The sequence below is a fragment of the Pundamilia nyererei genome, unplaced genomic scaffold (assembly GCF_000239375.1).
Source record: "Pundamilia nyererei isolate P.nyererei 1_Seehausen unplaced genomic scaffold, PunNye1.0 scaffold00081, whole genome shotgun sequence".
NCBI classification, from domain to species: Eukaryota; Metazoa; Chordata; class Actinopteri; order Cichliformes; family Cichlidae; genus Pundamilia; species Pundamilia nyererei.
Window position 1 is genome coordinate 1,639,048 of NW_005187482.1, and position 21,878 is coordinate 1,660,925.

Here is a 21,878-nt window from a genome sequence, read left to right on the forward strand (position 1 = left end):
GGCCCTTTTAAACCATACACTATATGCAGAGGCACACACAGCCACCATTATGTCACCTACTGGTTATGAGGTTCTGTTGTGAAGATCTTGCTTGTGCATTTTGGCCATCAATTTTTTAATATCATTATTTTTAAACTAGAAATGAAGAACGAAAGGTGATTTTTTTTGTGGAATCCCCATGCAATAGCTTTCTCAGACTTCTAAAGTAATGCATTTGTTTTCACAGACAGAAGGTCAGGCCCTTTTGAGCATTAGCACAAGAGTACAGATTTAATGCACTTGCACAATGACTTCACTTTTCAGCTGATGGACTGTATACCGAAGATGGACATACTTTTCTACTGGTCAGCAAAGGGGCAACTCCTTTGGTTAACGTAGAAAGTAGTATACGTTTTCTTTTTAGTTTCTGAATGGACGACACCAACAGAGCATAAAAATATAAAGAAGTGTATGCTTGGCATGGCTTACATGTGTAGGTAGACAGATAAGCTACTATTGTTTCTCAGTTTCTTAGTCAGATCCACTCAATCGTGCACATTTTAAAACACCAAGACGGTAAAGTCGCAACACTACAAGGCTTACTAACCAAAAGGTGCGATCACACTGCAAAGTTCATCGTTAATATTACAGTCTGAGCTCAACAACTACAAATCATTCTAGCTGACCTTTTTAAGCACTTCTTTTACTTTAAGTTAACTCTTGCACTTGATCACAACACAAGTTTTTACCGTGGAGACAGTGCATATTAAAAAATAAATAAATTTAAAAAATTAAAATTAAAAAAAAAAAAAGAATTTGAGAGGGAACATGATCTTTCCGCATACTGCCTCAAGTCAAGCATTTCAATGTTACTTTTAAGTCATCAGTTTCCAATACATCAATTTCACCTCCACCCAATCCAAGCAATAGTTAAGATTAAATGTTGATTTAAAATGACAGACCATTTGAAATAGGTCATCCGCCTGACAACTGCAACAGTTTCAGGGTCACAGAACAAATTTCACAGTTATCTTTGAAACAACCACCCTGTTACACCACAGCCCAAACGACTGGTTACTTCGCCTGCCCTTTTAGAAAAACACTCCAACCGTATTGACTATGTGATAGCTCACAGATCGTTACGTAAGCCTTTTAATAGACAGTGAAAGAATGCAGAAGGGAGTTAAGATACACATTTCTGTTTGTCAGCAGCAATCTTTCTTAGGAGGAAAGCTGCACTGGAACAGCTACACATTAGATTTCTGACAGACACAGTGAAGGAAATCTGCTACTTTTATAGTTTCACTTTTCGTATGTTCTTATACATTTAATTCTACCAGCAGAAAGCCTCCATCTGCTGCTTCTACTTTGTGGATTGCCATGCGGTTTGTCTCAGCCTTATCACTTGTTATCGCTACTTAGGTCACTCCCTTTGAGAGATTCAGACAATACAAAGCTGTCTTCTTTTAAAAAAAAAAAAAAAACCATCTCATAAAAAGACACATTAACAGTCTTTGGAGAACCACATGACAGTCTGACAACCTGGACAGCTGGCATGTAGTCAAATTTTGGATTAACATGTGAATAAACTGTCCAACGGGAGTCAAATATTAGGCATATTACTCAGCAGATTTCAAAGTTCATAGTGCAAAACTCTCTCTCACTTCGTCCCGAGTATCAATTGCCTTTCCGCACAGTTAAAACAGGTGTGTAGGTCACACACGCCCACCCAACCACGGACAAAGTACATTTAGGTCATATGCAGAAATGCAACTGAGCTTTACTACAGTCACGGCAGATTAGAAACCTTCCCTGTTTCAGGCCTTTTAACCTCAACCCAGCTTTTGTCTTGGTTCACACTGAAAAACGTACATTTACATGAATAAGTAAAGCCTGCTAACTAGAACTTTGAAAACGTTTTTTTACAAGACAAGATTTTGGACAGCCACTTCAATAATCCCAGAAAAAAGAAAAAAAACAAAAACAAAACTGTATGATCATTAACTGGCACTCTGAGAAGGCTCAACTGTATGACTGTAATCTCTAATCAAACAATACCTCATAATTAGCATTACTGAACACAAAGAAGCACCATCTGCTGAGCCATTGCCACAAGGAGGCATAAGTCAAGGTCTGTCCTTCAAGACCTGAAATCTCAACAAGTCTTTTGTTTATGTAGACTAAGTCAGAGCACAGTCATTTCCTGCCATTGTTGGGCTCTATTGAAACCTCACAGGTGTGTGTGTGTGTGTGTGTGTGGGGGGGGGGGGGGGGGAATAATAAGAATAGGAAAAGAGACAGGGGAGGTAAAACGAAGAACATGCACTGTGAACAGAGGTCACAGAGAAAAGTCTGATAAGAAGCCTGACACAACAAGGAAATACAAAGCTGTTTAAAGAAAGAAAGAAAAGAAAAAACCCACGGTCTGCATATCCTTGAGTAGTCGGGTCAACCACTAACTGAGGCAGAGCTAAATTAGAAGAGACATTCAGGAGAAAGCAGCAGTTTGAATGACTTGAATTAAAGGCCAGCATTAATGACATACTGCATTCAGACTCCACAGGCTAAAATCTGTTAATGTTTGATACTGCCTTTAATACATAAAAATGAATTTAAGCCAGTGTCGCTCGCAGCTGACACTGCTACATACTGAGAGAGGATACGATCGGCTCTGCTATGCTTAATGAAAAAAAAAACAAAAACAAACAAACTTGGCAATCTCCTCTGACAGGAATGTTTTGTTTATATTTGTGAATCTTGTGTCAAAGACACACACGATTTTAAACATTACCATTTTACTGAGCATTAAAACTATTTCAAGAAAAGTTAAAAGCTTAAACCAAAGTAAAGTCACATTTTAGAAAGCCAGAACCTTTTTTTTCATCATTTTCAACAGACATGTTTCATAATTAATTCAAGTATGCCCCATTACTCTCAGCCCTAAAAAAAAGCCCAGCACATATTCCAATCTGGTTTTCTTGGCGATCTAAACTGCAGGAATTACTGCACATGCGAATGTAGTTCAAAAAGGCAGAATAGGAATACCTGACATTTCTTCAAATAACACTGAGACAGGGTAAACGATCGCAATGTGCCAAATAATGTCACACTGCCCTCTCCACAGAGCAACAAAAGCAGGGGGCCTGCAAATAATCTTCCCCAGCTGGGACATCCACCCTTCAATGAAATCTAAACATCCACAGGCAAGTTCCCTCAGACCGTATCACTCTGAAAAGACTGAACAGCCTCACACACCAGCACCCTGTTCACATTTTAAAAGAGGCCTGCATTCAATTTTGTCAGCACTACGGTACATAACTGCCGCCCCCCCCAGGAGGGCCTCGAGTATGGACATTGCTGACACATGAATGATGGAATGTAACGATCTCTGCAGGGGGGCTCCATAACAGCACCGAAACTGGCAATGGGAGAGGAGAACTGGCCTCCAGAGAAGATGTTGCACAATGTATTAATTTGCCAAAATGACTCTTGCGAATAACAGGATATGACATACAACATGTCACCCCATGTGACCCTTCAAGCATCAGACTTTAAGCACATGACTACTGCTCTCAGGGAGACTCATCCGGAGAAAGGTCACCCTGAGATGCCATTTATAGAAGAATTCTGCACAAGCTGTGGCTATTCTTCTGCTACTACAATGACTAATACTGATCACTGCTCAGCCTGCAAGCATTGTTACTGTAGTAACCTTGCACTGTGGTTTAAGACTTTCTTGGCAGAAACCAACTGATATGAAATAAGCGTCTCTGTTCAAAAGCAAAAGGGTGCCAGGCTGCCTCCCTCTGAGACCACTAACACCTTCTACAACGAGAAGCAGGTTTGGGTGGAGGAGTTCCAGAGCTGCTGGGATGCCCAAGTCTGATCTGATGCAGACTTTGTCCATTTCTTCCCCCAAAATGCTGAACTTTGGTGCTTGTCATAGCCTAAATGACTATCCACAGTACCTGAGTGCAAATAACTATGCGTCATCCAACAGATGCAAACAAATGATACTGACAAAGCACATCACTCAGGAGGATGCACACTGGTATGACATGATTGGTCCTGATTTGAATGGAACACTGAAAATCTGTGATTGGCCCAAATGTTGCCGTAACATGCATGTTCTCTTTGAGCCTGAACTAACTAGAGATGCTTTTTGTAATCTGGGCTTGCAGATCAACATTTCCACTGCAGACGCATGCACGCTTTGCCTGAGCTTGAACTCAAAGTTTCCCGTGATGACTTTCGAGGCTCTAAAATTACATGGCGTCTCATGTTTTACAGTTCGTAAAGCCTTTAGAGGTAAATTTGGGTCACTGGGTTGCACAAATAAAAATGCACTCAGACTGAGCCGATACCGAGCCCTTCCAGCTCTTATGTAAAATGGAAAAAGTCACGATGCCCAGCTAATGTTCATCAGAGTGGACCGCACTGTAATTACAAGACAAGCCTGGTCATTTTAAGCTGGCACTGCAGGAACCACTCTGACTTAACATCTGGCTCATCTACATAACAACCACATTTTTTAATCATCATGCCCATCTCACGCTGCGAAATACTTCCTTCTGCTTCACCCCTTAATGACTTTAGATCCTCTATGTGGATAACATTCACTGCATTTTTTACATGCATCTCTATTTTCGTTCTTCACTATCTTGGCCTGGAATAATGCTGACTGGAAAAACTGCTTTCATATCAGGCAATCAATGAGTGTATGAACAATGAAACCTTAGCCTTACTGGAAAGCCATTGGACTTTTATCTAATGAGATAATAAACGTTAAGTGCCTCCCAGGTGAACTAGAATATTTTAATAATAAATCTATCTAGAAATATGTACTTCACATAGTACAGACAATCACATAATACAAGTTAAGCTTCTGAAACATCCATATTAGCCCGCCTATGAGTTTGTCCGACTTCTCTATGCCTCTCCCAAAAATCACAGTAAAATGTGTTCCTCATGCCACCATGTTGGCAGTAGCAGTGCACAGACATGCAGGTGACATGGTTTCGTATGGGTAAAGCTGGTCAGTGGCGGAAACGCTCAGCTCGGCGATCCACTGACGTCATCCTGCCAGGCAGACATATCACCGGCTCAGTGTCTGTCTCCCACCGCTACACACCGATAAGTTCAACCACCACAAACTAAGCATTCATATCTTACACCGAGCCGGTGTTCGGATAGCCTGAACTTCCACCTCTTCTCTTCAGCTCAAACTCTCGCCCGGCTTTTTTCTCTCTCTCTTTTTCCTTCCACGGTGCCATTCATTCAAGCGAATCACTTCCTGCCTCTACCGTTAAGACTTTTAGCTTCTCGCGAGCTGCCACAACGCTGAAGCTGTACTCTGAGACCTACGCTTCACATACTGCACACTCACTCGTGTATTAAAAGTTTATAGACAGTATATTATTTGAATATTAAAGTGCTGTGAAGTTAAATAAAGCTCGGGTTAAAACTCCGACGGAGGTCCCACTCCACCCAGAGCAGCTTGCTCTATTTGCAGCCCTGAACTAGCCAAAAAAGAAAAAAAAGGCCCTGCTTCCTGGTTCACTGCACTTGCTGCGGCTACAAGCGAATTGCACGAGTTAGAAACGAGTACATGGAGAAAGCATGGCAGACAAAAGTGCTCAACAAAGAAATTACCTGCTTTTGGGGTGCAGGCTGCCTTTTTTAAGAAGGTGGCTAACAACAACCGTGTGGCTCAGTCAGCGTCGCAGTGAGACAAACTTATCTTCCTGTCGGCAGCAGCTTCGAAGAGTTCAGGCTAAACTACAGAGCTCGCTTCCTCCACTTCAGTCAGTCGCTCTTTCTATCTTTTTTTTTCTCTCTCTCTCTCTCCCCCTCTTCCTTTTTCCCTCCCTCTTCCACTGGCTGGTCTCTGGTTTGCGTAATTTTAGTCAGCGAACGGCCCGCCGGAGCCTGGGGTGGGGTTCAGGATGAGGCGGGACCCAGCTGTCACATATCCGCCCCCTGGCCAATGGCCGCCGTCCTTTGTTAATCCTCGACACTTTTGTCCAATCGGCTTCTTCTAAAGGCGGCACAGGGCGGAGGGGTGACAGCGAATAGGCGGGACAAAGAACAAAAAACTGAACTTGAAAGCGTTGAGAGGAGGGAGGAGAGACTAGAGAGGTTACCGATAAAGCTGTGTTTAATGAGAGAGGTATGTGCATGCTAAGGATTTTTATGACCATATAAGTACCAGTCACTCTCAGGATGAACTGCATCACTCAGGATCTCCCCTCGTGTGTCAGCGAGGTCTAGTCTGCCCTGAGCGCCGTGCTAAACAACTAGTACGGATGGCTCCAGATGTTTGATTTCGTTTCTGCTGTCAGATAGCAGACAAATCATGCACATGCAGGCTTGCGTGCTACTCATATTACTAATCTGTCTGTCTCTTTCTTTTTTAAGGTGTAACAAAAACTCAGGCAGCGGTTTCTTGAAACTCTACACCCACCTCTGTCTGCTTAAACACATAAGATGTATTAATATTGTGAAGCACTCCTCTCTGTAAACAGGCTGTCTCCACTCTAAAAGGAGGTCAGGAAGACCAGTGTGCAGCTGACCCACACTTTGGCAGCATGGTTGCAGAGGGCCTTGAATTTTTCACTGTTAACCAATTTTTAAAAACTCAGTCATCCTGTCACCATTACATACAAGCAATTTCAGCCTATTGGCTCCTGCTTCCACCAGAGGGATTTTTTAAATATAAAAACTTTATCCACACTTTCCCAAGCTCTTAGATGCGAGAAACCAGGTGTTGTGGATTTATTTTTGTGATGCATTTAACTAAATTGCGTAATTTAAAATGCAATTACTCTTTTAAAAATTCCTCCTGCACCTGGCACCATGGCCAGTCCCAACAGATCTCCAGTTTTTTTTCTCCAGTGAGTTTATTGAAATGCATCCATCCACCTGTCAGATATGAGATTAGATCTGAAGAACAAACACGGTGTAAGATAAAATTCAAAACAGTTATGTGACTTTTCACTCGCCCAACAAGTGAGCCGAGCTTCATGATCAGACGTGTTAACACTGCATGGGAACCGCCGCAGGTGATGATCTAATTAGTGTGAAAGGAGAGAAATACATGTTGACATTAGTTTTCACTTGGCTGTTAAAACTAACGTCAACGTTGCCTTGTGGAAAGAAATGAAGGATAAAGAGAGAATGAGGGAATGGAGAACAGGAAAGCAGGAATGTGGTAGGAAAGGGTGAATGATGTCGAGATGAAAGTCCTGTGTTACCGATGCCAAAGTCTACGCCGGAGAATGGAAAGTACAATATGAACCTGTTTACTTCAAGCAGCCCTCTGGGTTTCAAATCGGGTGATTTGGGTCCGGTTTGCTAAACGGGCCCTGAAGGCACAGGGCCAACGCACATGCCACAACCAGCAGGGAGACGTTAGCAGTGGAAAATAAATGTTTTTTCACTTTCTCTGTGTCCCCATAAAAATGCCATTGGATGTCTTCACTGTCTGCTTTAAGGGTTTGTGTTTTCACTTGAATTTATCACCCATCGTTTGTGGACCCTGACTATTATGCTTTGGCTGTCAGTATATGCTGCTGCATTGGTGGATGCTCAAAATGACCAAAGCTTCCAGTAATGCAGGTTTCAGGCTCTTTTTTATTGACTCTGTATGATGTCAGTGAGAGCCAGAGTTATTATAGTTTCCCGTTTTCAAAAGACTTTTATTTAATTTAGTTTAGTTTCAGTTTAGTTTCTTCTTTCAGTTTAGTTTTTATTGTTTGAAAATGTTCCATTGGATTAGGATAGATAGATAGATAGATAGATAGATAGATAGATAGATAGATAGATAGATAGATAGATAGATAGATAGATAGATTTATTTTCCAAAATTTCATAAAATTATTTAATTTAGGTTTAATGAGCAACACAGTGGTGCAGTGGTTAGCACTGTTGCCTCACAGGCCGAGGACTTTCTGTATGCCATATTCTTCCCACCTCTGCGTCGGTACTCTGGCTTCCTCCCACAGTCCAAAGACATGCAGTTGGTGAGGTTAGGTTAATTAGTGTGAATGGTTACCCGTGTCTCTGTGTTAATCTTGCAACAGACTGGCGATCTGCCCAGGATGGACCCTGCCTCTCACTCTAATTACAGCTGGGATAGGCTCCAGCTCCTCGTGACCCTGAATAAGTAGAATATAGATGCATGGATAGTTTTAATATTTTTCAGAAGATTATTTTTTTTAAGTTTAGTTTCACTTAATTATAATAAGCTTGATAAGAGCGGATAACTCTGATATGGTCATTTCAGCGGTAGTGACCGGGCACTGCCCGTCTGCCTGCAGCAAGCTCCGTTGTCAGATGGAGGCAGTGTACAAAGTATGTGGTACAACCGGTCTGTGGGCCACTCTATGTGCTGTTGTTGCTCTGTCAACTAACCGCGGAGAAGAGCGAAGTTATTACATACAAATAGCTGAAGTGAAACAGAGTTTCAAAAACACTGAAAAGTGTCACTGCAGCCACCGTCTGTCTTTTCAAGCTTTACTTGATCCTTGAAGAGTTTTTAGTTTTTTCCATGGTTCTCCCTTGCCCAGTATAAAGTAGATAAGGATTATTTTGAACCGTGATTCATCCAAAGCCACTAAATCAGCACAACAGATCCTTATTTATGACGAAGTGCTTGAGGTTAAAGTGTCAGAGCTGTGGATTATAACCCGAACTGCACACTTTTGATTTAAAGCAAGTTTTTCTACTGAGACAAGTCTTTCTGTTTTTCCTGTTTGGAAGCAATCCCTGATAAGAGATGGCAACACAAAACAGATGATGGCATTCTGAAGAGAAATAACACATATCTATATATATATTTCAGCACAGGTATACTTGAACTACACATTCGCTGCACAAGGCAAACTATTATGCTCATTTATCCCTAGAAGTTGCCTTATATTGCAGCAGGGCCTAAGGCATGACAGGAATCTGCTGACAAACACAGGAAAATGGCATTTTCAGTACAATGTGTGATTTATGTTCGCTGCGTGTCACTATGAGTGGAATGTGTCTGTTTGTTTTCCTATATGTTTTAGCAGCTGGGTATCGCATGTATGGAGAGCAAAATGCTGACGATTCAGCGTGTCTGCATGGAAAAATCAATAAGCCCCCACATCCCTACTTTACTAGGATGGATGGGAAATATCTGAATTTTCAGCTAAGAGGTCAAAGGTCACGTGTTACTTGAGAGGGACCAGATGCCAAAAGAGGAGAGGGGCAGAGGCGAAGACAACAGGGGAATAAGCAAGAGAATCAGGCTTCTGACATACAAACAGATCTGAGCTCAAAGCACATTTTGTAATATGACAACAGCTTCTCATATGATAAGAATCTTGGATCTAAAGGGGAAAAAGAGAAGCAAACAGAAGTGGGAAGCAAAATAAATGTGGGATTAAAACATAGCAGAATTACCAAATATGGACAACTCTGACCTCACCATCTCCCTCCCTCCCTCTTCCCTTTCTCTCGCTCATTCTCTCTTTCTCCCCCCCTTCAGTTGGTTGTAATAGCAGCAGCAGGGTGTGTCTGTAATTCAGGGTGTGTAAGGCCATTATATCATCCAGTCAGAAAGAAAGGAACTCATTCAGTGACGGCACGTTAAAAAGGGTGCTATGTTAACTCACTGACCACTCTTGGTGTGTAACCGCTTGCGTGAATTTGTGTGTGTGTCTGTGCCCTCAAGCAACACACGGGCCTACATGTCTGTACATGCAAAAGCTCAGATGTAGGTCAAATAATAGAGCAAACAAATTTACCTCTTGTACTCATTTCCTACTCCACTCTTTCACTCCTGAAGTGTACTAGAATCACAGTTCGAAATAATCCTTATCAACTTATCCTGGCTGTTGACACAGGCCCTCAGTTTTATTTATATAGCACCAAATCACAATAACTCCCGCTTCTGTATTATTGTAATGTAAAGACCCTAAAATAAAACAAAGAAAACCCCAACAATCAGCGAGCAAGTATTTGGTGACAAAACTCCCTTTTAGCAGGAAGAAGCCTCCGGCAACAGCCAGGCTCAGGGAATCGCAGCCATCTGCGGCAACTGGTTGGGGGTGCGGCGACGTAAAGGATGTCTTTTTTCGTATGTCTTGAAACAAGCTGTTTGCGTCTCCTTCACCCTCCCTTTAAGGCCGACTTTCTCCCTATTTGCTGCAGCTTGCAAACAAAAGGTCTGAACAACAGGTGGGAGGGGCTTCAGCGCTCATGCAATCACTGGGATTACTTACTTGCACGTACATTGAACTCATTGGCTATTTTTATGAGGAGCTTCTGCCATTTTAACAGCACATATATGACAGAAAATCGGGAAACCTCTAATAGGGCCACTTTATTGCTACTGTCTGAGCCACATCCTCTAGCTCTAACCGGTCAACAACACTTATTACAGCGCATGCGGTTTGTTCATCACCATCTCCCTGTCTGCCGAGACTATGTACCCAGCATGCTTCAGTTAACACAACCTCTTGATATAGTTAAACAAAGTGTTTGTTTGTGTGTATTTGAATAGCACGAACCGCAAAGAATAATTAAGAGCTTCCTCAGCTTTTATGATAATGCAATAATAAGCACCGGTGTGTCCAGTGGCTATTTATTCTGTCTTTAGTCTCACCCTGGGTTCCAGCTCCGCCATCCTCCTTTTTCCTTAGCAATCAGTACACAGGAAGGAGTGATAAGACACATGTTGACTCACAAAACTAGGGAATGTGGAGTAAAAGGGAAAACAGGCACAGCTCGTCTTCCTTTGTCCGTCTCTCTCCCCCTTTTTTGCAGCCGTTTGAGCTAAGATTTTAAAATTGGTTGATAAGACAGCATCCCTAATACATGCTAAGTCCATAAGGTATTGCACTGATGGGAGTGAGAGAAACAGCAACAGTGGCTGCTTTGTCTGGAACAGAGCGCAGATCTAACAAGGTGGAGAGGGTGTGTGTTTAAAATATAAATACAGATATGTATTTACTATAAACAGAATTCTCAGGCCTGTGCCAGATCGGCTCTTTCTCCCATAAGCACCTCACCCAAATGCACACACAGGGCAAAAGCGTTTGGCTCAGAGACAAGCGATGCCATTTCGAACAAACAGAGAGCGAACATTAGCAGTTTGGGGCTCTAAAGTGGGACAGACTCACTGCAAGAATTCTGGCAACGCTGCCTCTTGCCGTTTACTCAGCAGCAGCCGCCGCTGGCTTCCCCTGACTTTTTTTGCCTTATATGGTCACAAGAGGTGGTTGAGTGAGTGTGAGAGAGAGTGGGAGAGAGAGCGAAAGAGAGAGAGGGTGGAGGTGTGGTCTATTGTTTTTCGCGGAAGACGTGTAGGGTTACATGTTGGTCTTTAACCTCTGGTGGCTGTCGTCATCTCTTCAGTCACCTCTTTTCCTCAGTCTGAAAGTATAGGAACTGCATAGGAAGTCATGTGGCGCGGTTGCTGATTATCTGAGGCAGAAGGGGACAAAAGCGGCTGAAATGGTAGAACATTCACAGACATCTCAAAAACTATGCAGGAATGTCTTTCATCCAGCTTACAACAATTGTGTTTGTACATCTGGGCCTTTAGCTTTACGCACACCTGCTTACATAATGCCAGTGGAATTCCTCCCCCTCCTCCTCCCCCTCCTTCTTTTTAAATAATACAAAAAAAATAAATAAATCACTTGATCTCTGATCTGGCTGCTACTGAGTAACTATCGGTGAGCACATCCTTGGGCTTCATTTGCAATGACCTAATCCAAACCAGGACCCGCTGAAAGTGCAGATGACAAATGATGTGACTTTAATGAGCAGTTCTGAAGGCCGTCACTATGATTCTGTCAGCTGTGGGCTCTCTGTAATGACACGCCAGGATGGGAAAGCAAGCGGCCAGGGCTGGGCATGTTTTCTGCTGAGCAAATTACGAGAGATAGAGACGATGATGAGAGAAGGGTCTTTCTAGGCAGGGCAGGTCATCTCCTGTCTGCTTTACCACGAAGCACTCGATTCTTTGAATGGTTCATTAGTGATACAGACTTGCCTCACTCTTGCACTCCAGTCTTTATTGGGCAGGCCCCTCACATTAAAAGTGTTTATATGAGTACAGAAAGTAACATTTTACTTTCGATCCCTCGTCACTGTGAGGTGCAGTGCTACGTAAATAAAGAAATAAATAAAAGCAAGCCCAATCTTACTACTCTGCTGTTAATCATTAACCACATCCAGTGATAAAACAGCTATTTATTACTTTCTTTGCTGTCACCATAGCAACTTACAAGCAAGCAAAGGCTGAACTCACACTCATTCGGACTGGAGAGAGGTAGATAGTTTATGAACAGCACGAATGTGACAGGCTCGAGGGTCAGAGTCCGTCTGCCAGGTCGCAGCACATGTCGAGAACATCTCAACCGCGACAGAGGAGGGAAAGGTGGCTGGGCACGGTACGGTACTCTGGCCCAGGTGCAAGAATGAAAACATGCAAAGGTGAAAATTAGAGACACAGACGAGGAGGCAGACACTGTTGATTTGAGGGGGTGACAGAAGGGGGGTAATTTAAGTAGAGGGTGGTGTGTAGGTAAGCATTTCGGTAAAGACTGGATTGTAACAACATGAGTAACACCTGCATGTTCAGACAGAAGGCACAGGGAGATTTGGGGGGATGACGCTGGCATAATACAACTGAAAATCCTCCAGTTCACAACAACAGTCCTTTATATAGTAATTTAAGACCCTGTAACATTAGAGAATTCCCAACAATCCAACATCCTCCTAACTTCCTGAGGGCACAGGTTAGTGGGATCCGTATCCACAGATCAGGAACATGGATGTCTGGGGATACAGAAAGGAAGGGAGAGAAAGAGAGGACAGAAAATAAAAGGATAATGGCTTTTAATGATGTCATATAAATGCAAAGGGAATGAAAGCGAGGAGAGGTGCTCAGTACGTGATACCAGGTCCCCCAGCAGAATCTCCTGATCCAGCCCAAAACATGTGTTTATCCAAAAAAAAAAACTAACTTTTAAGACTAATCCTGAAATCAGAGAGGGGGTCCATCTCTTGATCCCAACCTTTAAGCTAAGCCATCCCTCCCATTCTATTCTAGAACTATGGCACTAACAAAGCTACATCCTATAGGTACATGATGAAGTGTAAAGACTGCGAGTCGAGTATAGATATGTGGTCTCTCGTGTTAATACTCATTAGCACCTCTTGCTGCGTTGTTTTGGATCAACTGTAGGTTTTTTGGGAAGCCTTTGGAGCAACCTGGCAATGAGGAAATACAATGTTCCAGTTGGGAATATATTCCGGCACCGTGTAATTATTTTAAAACAAGAAACATAAATTGAAAACAGGCACTGGGTCAAAAACAACACAAATGTTAAAAATCAGCTCCCACACAGCGAGGCTCCACTTCTGTCTACAACATGGAAACTGATGTTTCCAGCACTCCAGCCCTTCGTCACTTTAGCATCACCATCTTTAGAGAAGAAGGTACATTTGACTGGTCCCTTATATCCACAGCAGAAGGACATGTCCACGTTTCTGATTTGGCACAGATTTTTATAGCGATACCCCTCCTGAAGAAACCTTCCTATTTATCTGGGGTTGAGAGTGTTGCTAGGTTAACTGTAGCCTGCGACTCCCCGTGGCTCAGGTTGTGTCACCTCCTGGAGATGAAACCTGGATGTTTCAGGTTTTTGATTCATGTCATAATTATTAATTTCTGGTCCCTTAACTGCCAAGTCTTTGGAGACTTGTGGGGGAGAAGATTCTCACACAGACACTGATGATGACTCGGACTTCAGAGTTTAAAGGATGTCTTTTTGAAAACTGACCCCAAGGTTCCCAGATAGGCGAAGTAAGGAGATCCAGAGCTACTTTAACTTCATCCATTAGGTAAGGAAAGCTTAATCCCCTTTAAGTAAAAACAACACAAATATCCATCTGGAGCTTATAACTGCATCCCCCGGGTGCTGTAAAACCAGCTAAGGGAGGGAAACTATGGTATTGCATCAGTGTCATTAGGGACAGCACAGCTCCAAGCCTTTGTCTCTATCTCAACCCCACACACAACCACAAACAATCCGTATACACAACATCTTTTTACTCCTTTATTACTTCACTTGGTCATGTTTCTGGTACACAGAGTTCATTTTAGTAATAAACTAAAAATCTTCATCGCAATTCCCGCTCGACTTCAGTTTTACAGTCAGGAACAGGAGAGAAACACGTGCGCCTTCCTTTCTCACAGTATTAGGCATAACGGTGTAAAATGACTGCGTGCGACTCTGTGATGTTAGAGAAACGTTGCCCTCGTGTGGACACGAGCAGGATCTACATGTAACACTGTCACCAACCTCATTCAGTATTGTCAGGTTGCAAGTTAAATTCCCTGCACCGCGAAAACTATAAATGTTCATCCAACATTGTACACAATGAGTGCAGTAGAGCACATTTATTTTCCATCCAAACTTAAGAGTTTTTACAGAAAACTGTTACACACCAGCTTAGCGAGAGTAGTCACATTATGAAAGAACGTGGAACTGCTGCAAAATGGAGCACACACCCATCGCTTGACTAGTAACAAAAAACACAAGAGGGAGACAGAGAGAGAGCCCGAAGAGACAATGCACAGCTAAAGCAACATGTCAAGGGATAGGTGCGAGCATTTGAGAGTCTGCCAGCTGTAATTGTGGTTAGGTTTTGTTTACTTAATAGTGATTGCTAAACAGGCTCAAAATGGCAGCCCAGGGCTCGCCGGCCGTGCCAGAATCAGAGAGAACAGCATGAGAACGACGATGGTGGGGGTATGGCTGGGTGAGGACAGGTGGATTTCATTGTCCAATGACTTTGCTGACAAATGAGTCCAGCTCATCATCATCTTTGATCCCCACAAAGTGATCGACGACGTCACCTCCCCGCATGGCGATGACTGTGGGAACAGCAGAGACCTGAGGGCAGACAAGGCGACGCATTGTAAGACAGAACTAGTGACACTTTGACTTAATAAAACATCATGTAAATATGATGATAGAATTCTACATCCAAGCACAGCAGAAATTAACCAAACAGGAGGACAGGAGTGCCATAAAGATATACTTAAACTAGGTCTCACCCCATATTCAATGGCCAAATCTGTGTGGTCATCTATGTCAACTTTTGCCATGGCAACGCGACCTTTCTGTTTTGCAACAGCTTTCTCCAACCTTGGTCCGAGGATCTTACAGGGACCACACCACCTAAAAAACACAAAACAAAAGGAGACAAACAGTATTAACTTATTTTAAACAAAACAATAGAGCCCTCTGTCACAGCACACATTAAACTAGTCAGAGAATTAAAAGCACAGATGTCGTTAACACCAATAAACATCTTTCAGTGCAAGGGCGTAGTTAGACTTTGAATACTAGGAGAAGCACAGGGCAAGAAATGCACATAAAAGCTTGTAAAAGGAGCCGGTTTAAGGACTTGGTATATTGCATGCTGGCTCACTGTAATGGCATGCTGGGAAACCTGATGAAAATGGGCCAATGCTTACACACAGTTACACTTTCCCAGCATTAATAAATAAAAACTCTGAAATTCTGAGGTAGAAAACAAAACTGTGCCATCCTCACATCTACCATCTGATGACCTAGAAACTAAATGAGGTCTGCAGTTTGTTTTAACAGACCTTTCTACTGAAGGATTGTTGATTTGATAGACAGCACTAGACTGTATTAATCCTTCTTGTTACAGCAGCACAAGGGTCAGAAAGGAAAAAGCGAATCAGACATATATTAGAAAGTAATAAAAATAAAACAGAAATCAATAAAGATTAATTTATACCATGTAGAAGTTCTATGTACTACATAAACCAAAAAACATGTCACAGACATTTTTCTGATTGGCAGGTATTTCTCCTGTGTGGGTACGGTACAGTGTGACTGCAGCCAGGATGAAGGATCTGTCATTTCAGTGACTTTAACAGAAATCTGATGCTATACGATGCATCCTTACTGCAGCAATTTCTGTAACTCTGTTGTTCTAGTTCTGGCTGCAGACTTCACTGTTTGTGCACTTCTAAGTGTTTTGTTCCATTTTAAGGCTAAAGATCAGAGTTTACGTACATACACTTACATCTGGACCAGTCACCGCACATTTACGTCGAGGTCCTCTTATGCTCACAACTACTAACTGCACAGTAGTTGGAGCCAATAAACAAAAACAAAGGACCGACGATACTACTTCCAAGAGTTATTAGAACCATGAAAACCCTGATGCAATCGAAAAGTGCCAATAACACAACAGAACCCGAGCTAACAGCCTTTTAAAGATTATAAAATATGAGTAATAATGCATCGTGTACTTCCCTGACATCATAACTGGACAAGCCCCCCCCCCAAAGAAAAGCTTTGAGATGACTGTGTTGAAGAATAAAAGGTGGCCATACCATACTCCATTTTTGTTTCACATAGTGTATTTTCATATATATTTGCATGTTTCAATAAAGCACTGGATCCATTTTACACTTTCCTAACAACATGCAAAGAAATGAAGGACTCAAAACCTTTGCACAGCATCGTATTACAAGGGAAAGGAAAAGTAGGGCAGAAAAAAAGTCCCCAGTGTTATTTCAGTAACTGCTGTGAAAGAGAGCTAGTACTTAGTAAAAATGTCTTGTGTGAACAAGGCCTGTGGGCTGTATTAATGACAAACAACCTAACAGCTGTGAAGATGCACTCCTATCTGTGAGACATGCTCTGTCTACTGTGGACTTTTGAGCAGCTGTCGTGTAAGCTTACAGGACTTGAGAGTTTAAGTCACCACTGTACATGTATATATTTTTAACAGCACATGCTGTATGTAACACTTGCAGTGTTTTAAAGAGGCGAGGCAGCTGTGGAACAAGGTCTTTTCCAAGGAAAGCGTGTACAAACGCAGCCACATGTCAGCAGATATAGCTGAACTGAATATTATCTACATTTGCAAAGCAAATCTGTATCTGCATAACTGCAAAGAGCTTTAGCACCAAGGTGACCAGGGTGGGACTGTTTTTCATCCATTTATATTATCCCTAGTTTTATTTAATACGTCCATACAGTCACTCTCCTTGGGCTCCCTGAGGTACTCACTGTGCATGAAAGTCCACTAGCACAGGCAGTTCGCTGTTGATGACCCTCTCTGTAAAGTCCTCGTTGTCCTGCACATTGAAGGAGACTTCTCGGCGGGAGGTGTGAGGCAGGGCGCGAGGCAGACTTCGTGACGGGGAGAGGAAGGAGACCCGGGTTGTACTGGACTGAAGGGATGTGGAATAACAAGAGGAAGCAACGGAGGCAGTGGATGTGGGGAGGCAGCGGATATCGTTCACAGACAGTGTCCAGAGTCTTCGTAGCACGAGCCTGTGAGCCATCTTTGCACAACAGGCAAAGATACAGAAGATAAGTGTTACTTATTCTAATATTAATATTGCATTTCAGATACTTCTGATTATAAGATTAAAAAATAAGAAGAAGAAATGTATCCAAAACCGCTATAGGTCCCATATGTTTAAAAGTAAACATATAATGAATCCACTCTTAAACCCTGCCTGAGCTTTACAAACTGGCACCAGTTACTTGTCAGGATTAAAGTTAGAGATATATGAATTACATGGTGACACCCACAATGTTTATTTCCAGCTCCATAATTTCATTCTTGACTTGTACAAAAGTAGTTTTGCATAATTTACTATTCTAAATAACCTTTTTTTTAATTTTTATAAATAGGCTTAAGATCCTTTCCCCCCCACTTATGCTGCACTTGGTATAAACTGTCAAAATAGTGATACTCCCAGTTTATCCAGTACCTGAAACAAGGTATTTAAGCTCCTCCTCTTCCTTTAAGCCAGTGGTTCTCATACTATGTTGTGGTGTTCCTGCTGGGGCACCTAATCAGTGCACATGGTGCAGGTGGGGCATGGATAAAGTGTAATAAAAACAAATAAATCATATTTATGTGTGAATGTGAGTGTGAATGGTTGTCTGTGTCTATTTGTTAGGCCTGCGACAGACTGGCGACATGTCCAGGGTGTACCCTGCTAGCTGACAAAGACTTATTCACACTGATTGCAACATGTTTGCAGTCTGTCTGTATTTATATGTTAGACAACAGTTATCCCCTAAACTTCAACAATCTCTCTCAAAGTGACTGCACTCAGTCCAATTCAGACTGCAACTGTTTGCAGAAAGGTTACGTCCCATCAGGTGACCTGCGCAATCAACTTCTGATCAAAAGTGGTTGTGTGGTAACCATTTAATCACCACCAAGTTGCAGAACATGAAAAAATTCAATACAATCACCAGAAAGCCACCCGTGTAGATGTAAGGAGGTTGCTGTCCTATTTTTGTTCGTGTGACTGAGCCATTAGCTTGTTCTGAATTAGGAGGCATCTTTGTAAAGCTAAGTGCAACCAGCGTTTGATGGTTTATCAGTTGGGCTGATTTAATGCAAGTTTGCTCGGCTCATCATCTCATGACGTGAGCCTTCTTGTTCATAGTATTTTAATTTATTAATTCAATTATCAATACTTGCTGTTCCTGTATCAGTGCAATAATGCAACACAAAACATCACAATACAATGTTGTATTAACCCCCCCACCACACACACACACACACCTCTACGTGAGAATGGTGATATGACCTGCTTTCTTTGACATCATATTGTCATCAATGCTGTTTGAACTGAGGTTTTGGCTCCCAGGGGATTACCTGTATATGCACGGACCTTTTTATTTGTAACTTTGGCCATGTTAAATATAAGCATTCGCCAACAAATTCAGAAAAAGCACAAAAGGTTTGCTTTTAACACATACGTAAAAAAAATAAATTAGCTAAACCAGGTAATGGATATTTTCTTATGTCAGCAAATTGCCCATTTCAAAAACTGGAACTACTGGGAATGGTCCGTGTGGTTTAAGCAAAGGAGCTGTCTGGATAGATGGGATAGGAGGCAACAAATACTGGACTGATTTGTATTCGTACACACCTGACACATCTGTCAGGCAAGTTGGAGAAAAAAGTTCAAGGAATAATCATTTGGACTGCTTTTAAGGAAAATTATATTTAAAAAAAAAATCAATAGTTAGAGCTTCTGTAATGCTACTTTCTGGAGGATTTTAGATTCAGTATTATTTAATTAAATATCAGGATCTCAGCTGCTGGCCCAAGAACAAGCGCTGAGGTCCACTTGGGTTTAGATCAGGGGTAGGGAACTCCAAGCCTCGAGAGCCGATGTCCTGTAGGTTTTAGATCTCACCTTGGGTCAACACAAATGAATCAAATGATTAGTTCATTACCAGGCCTCTGGAGAACTTCAAGACATGTTGAGGAGGTAATTTAGCCATTTAAATCAGCTGTGATGGATCAAGGACACATCTAAAACCTGCAGGACACCGGCCCTTGAAGCCTGGGGGTTCCCTACCCCTGGTTTAGATGATTATGACATCTTTTCTCCTTTCTTGCAGAAAAAACCTGCAACGTGCTGTGTGCGGGAGAAATAATCACTTCGAGTATCCTCTATAATACACTCACAGCTGACATTGTTTTGAATCACTTAGTGAAAAACTTCTAGTCTCACACGGTTTAAGCTCTCGAGCACGAGCTGTTTATTAATGAAGAATCAGCGCTAATTAATGTGATTAGGGCTCGTGAGCGTCATATAACGAGTGACGTGAACAAACGAGTTTATTGGCAGAACACACTCAGCCATGTTGCCTTGTTGAGAAACACTTTCTTAATCCCACGATGGCTAAAGAGCTTTAAGTATTCAGCATTTCCCCACTGAGAACGGCCCACTCCCCTCCAGCTCTCTGAGGGGTTTTCTCGGCCTGACATCTTGTGTTTGACGCGTATCTACCGGCAGCTCGCGTGCTCCATTAATCTACGTTACGCATGAGTTTGCCCTCTTCGTCCTCCTCTTCCTCCTAAACCTTCCCCCGCCGCTGCCTCCTCGCGTAAAGCAGCACGCGAACACCGAAACCGGACACGTTGAGAATAACACGTTCTCAAATGTCACACACATTAAAACACGCGCGCCCGCATTTTCACAGCTTACCTCGCTTCTTCTGTCGGCGCTAGTCTTGATCTTGGCCTCGCGGACCAATGAAGTGCTTCCGTTTTGGTGCCGCAGAAAAAAAGGGAACGTGCGGCTTTTTAGACGACACAGATCAGTGAGTGGCGCCACCGGCTGGCCAGGTTGGGAAGCACAGGGTCGGATTATCAGCGTAGCATACTTTTATCTACTATATATTAACCTGACAGCTAGTTTTAGTTGTAGTTTATAGTAGGTCTATGTTAAAATATAATTAGAAGCATCATTAATATTAATATTCATATTAATATGAATAATAATATGAAGAAAATTCATTAGTAAAGATTAGCAAGTGTAACTTGTAACTTCCAGTAACAAAGTTTGTATGATGTTTGTGTAAGATGTTTAATTAACCATCCATTTACTAAACAGAGAAACAGCCTGTCTATGAAAAAATAAAATACACTAAAAATAAAATAAATTTGCTATTTATTTTTTTATGTATTGTATGTATTTACGTAAAGGTACAATGAAAATAAAATGCTATTCTATTACTGAGCTTAAAAATAAATGCTGCTGCTGGAACTCAAAGACAGACATGACTACTTTAAAAACACCTTACTTTAGACTTTATGTACTTGTCAGTAAGAATGCTGTAAGAAGCACAGATTGATTCATATTTCTGGCGGAGCTCAAATTGAGCAGTCCATTTCTAATGACTTGCAGCACAATGGATTTTGCACATTGTGCAAGATTTGACTCTACACTGGTCTGACACCGCAGGTATAGTGCGTTGTCCAGCCATCTTCTTTCACTATTGCACTATTGCAGAGCTAACACAGAGAGGCAGATAACCATTCACCCCCTACCACCATTCAAGAGTTGCCAACCAACCTCATCCATGCATGTCTTTGGACTGTGGGAAGAAGCTAGAGTACCCAGTGAGAACCCATGCAAGCCGGGGGCGAATATGCAGACTCCATATAAAAAAGACCACCTTGCTGTGAGACATCAGTACAAACCATTGCACCACGGTGGTGTTGTTGGATGAAGTCTGTCAGACATGGGCAAATGGTTTCCCTTGTTTCTAATCACTCTCCTAAGCTAAGTACACAGTCAGCTTCCAGTGGCTTATTTACACAGACCTGACTCTAAGTCTCTCCAAGGCTTCCCAAAATATCCACACAATGAGACAATGAGCAGAAAAATATAGTTTTGGATTAAAACCTCTGTGGAGAAGCTTTGCTCCTGTGAGCCATGTCTGCTAAGAAGCATCATCATTCCTGTAGTTTTATATAGCACACACGTCCATGCTTCACCTTCCTTTATTTTTCACATTTTATCACATCAAAAGCCACACTTCCTCCAGGTGGACACCTTTTTTCTTTCAGTGGAGGGTTTTCCTGATCTGATCAAGGATGTAGACAGATCAAGGATGTAGACTGATCTGTCTACTGGCCTGTTTGAACAAAAGCACTGACAGGAAAGCCGGACTGTCTTCAGCTCTCGGATCTCCAGCGCTGTTTTGCAACATCAACCGCCTGGGCTCTTAGCCAGCCTAGCCCTGCACAAACTGCTCCACTCTTTATTCTGCAGCTCTGGAGCCGTGTTGCCTGCAAACACACACACACACACACCCCTGAAGCTTCAGGTAGCCAGTTGCAGGTGTCAAACATACGCCAGGAAACCATGTGCAAACAGCGATGTGCTCAGAGGTTCAGTCCAGCACCACACAACTGGATGCCATTGAGCCTGAAGTGCACTCAGATCTCCACAGATCAGGGGTTTAAAAATAAATGTTTTCTCTAGTTTTAGAATGCCCTGAAAGACAAACTGCACATCAGGACAGTCCATCTCC

General features: G+C 42.3%; 2 protein-coding genes across 3 annotated transcripts in view; both read right to left on the reverse strand.

The window, feature by feature from the left end:
* Positions 1 to 5,886, reverse strand: part of LOC102202985 (myosin-9-like) — a 30,135-nt gene extending 24,249 nt beyond the window's left edge. For both annotated transcript variants that reach the window (XM_005738044.1, XM_005738043.1), the window contains exon 1: positions 5,632 to 5,886. The gene's annotated coding sequence lies outside the window, so the exon portion shown is untranslated. The remainder of the gene's footprint in view (positions 1 to 5,631) is intronic.
* Positions 5,887 to 14,067: 8,181 nt separating this feature from the next.
* Positions 14,068 to 20,184, reverse strand: txn2 (thioredoxin 2). The gene is given in 5 exon segments (XM_005738045.2): positions 14,068 to 14,860; positions 14,862 to 14,921; positions 15,086 to 15,209; positions 17,085 to 17,362; positions 20,045 to 20,184. Coding segments are annotated over 4 exon segments (618 nt in total). The 5' UTR covers positions 20,045 to 20,184; the 3' UTR covers positions 14,068 to 14,704.
* Positions 20,185 to 21,878: the final 1,694 nt, after the last annotated feature.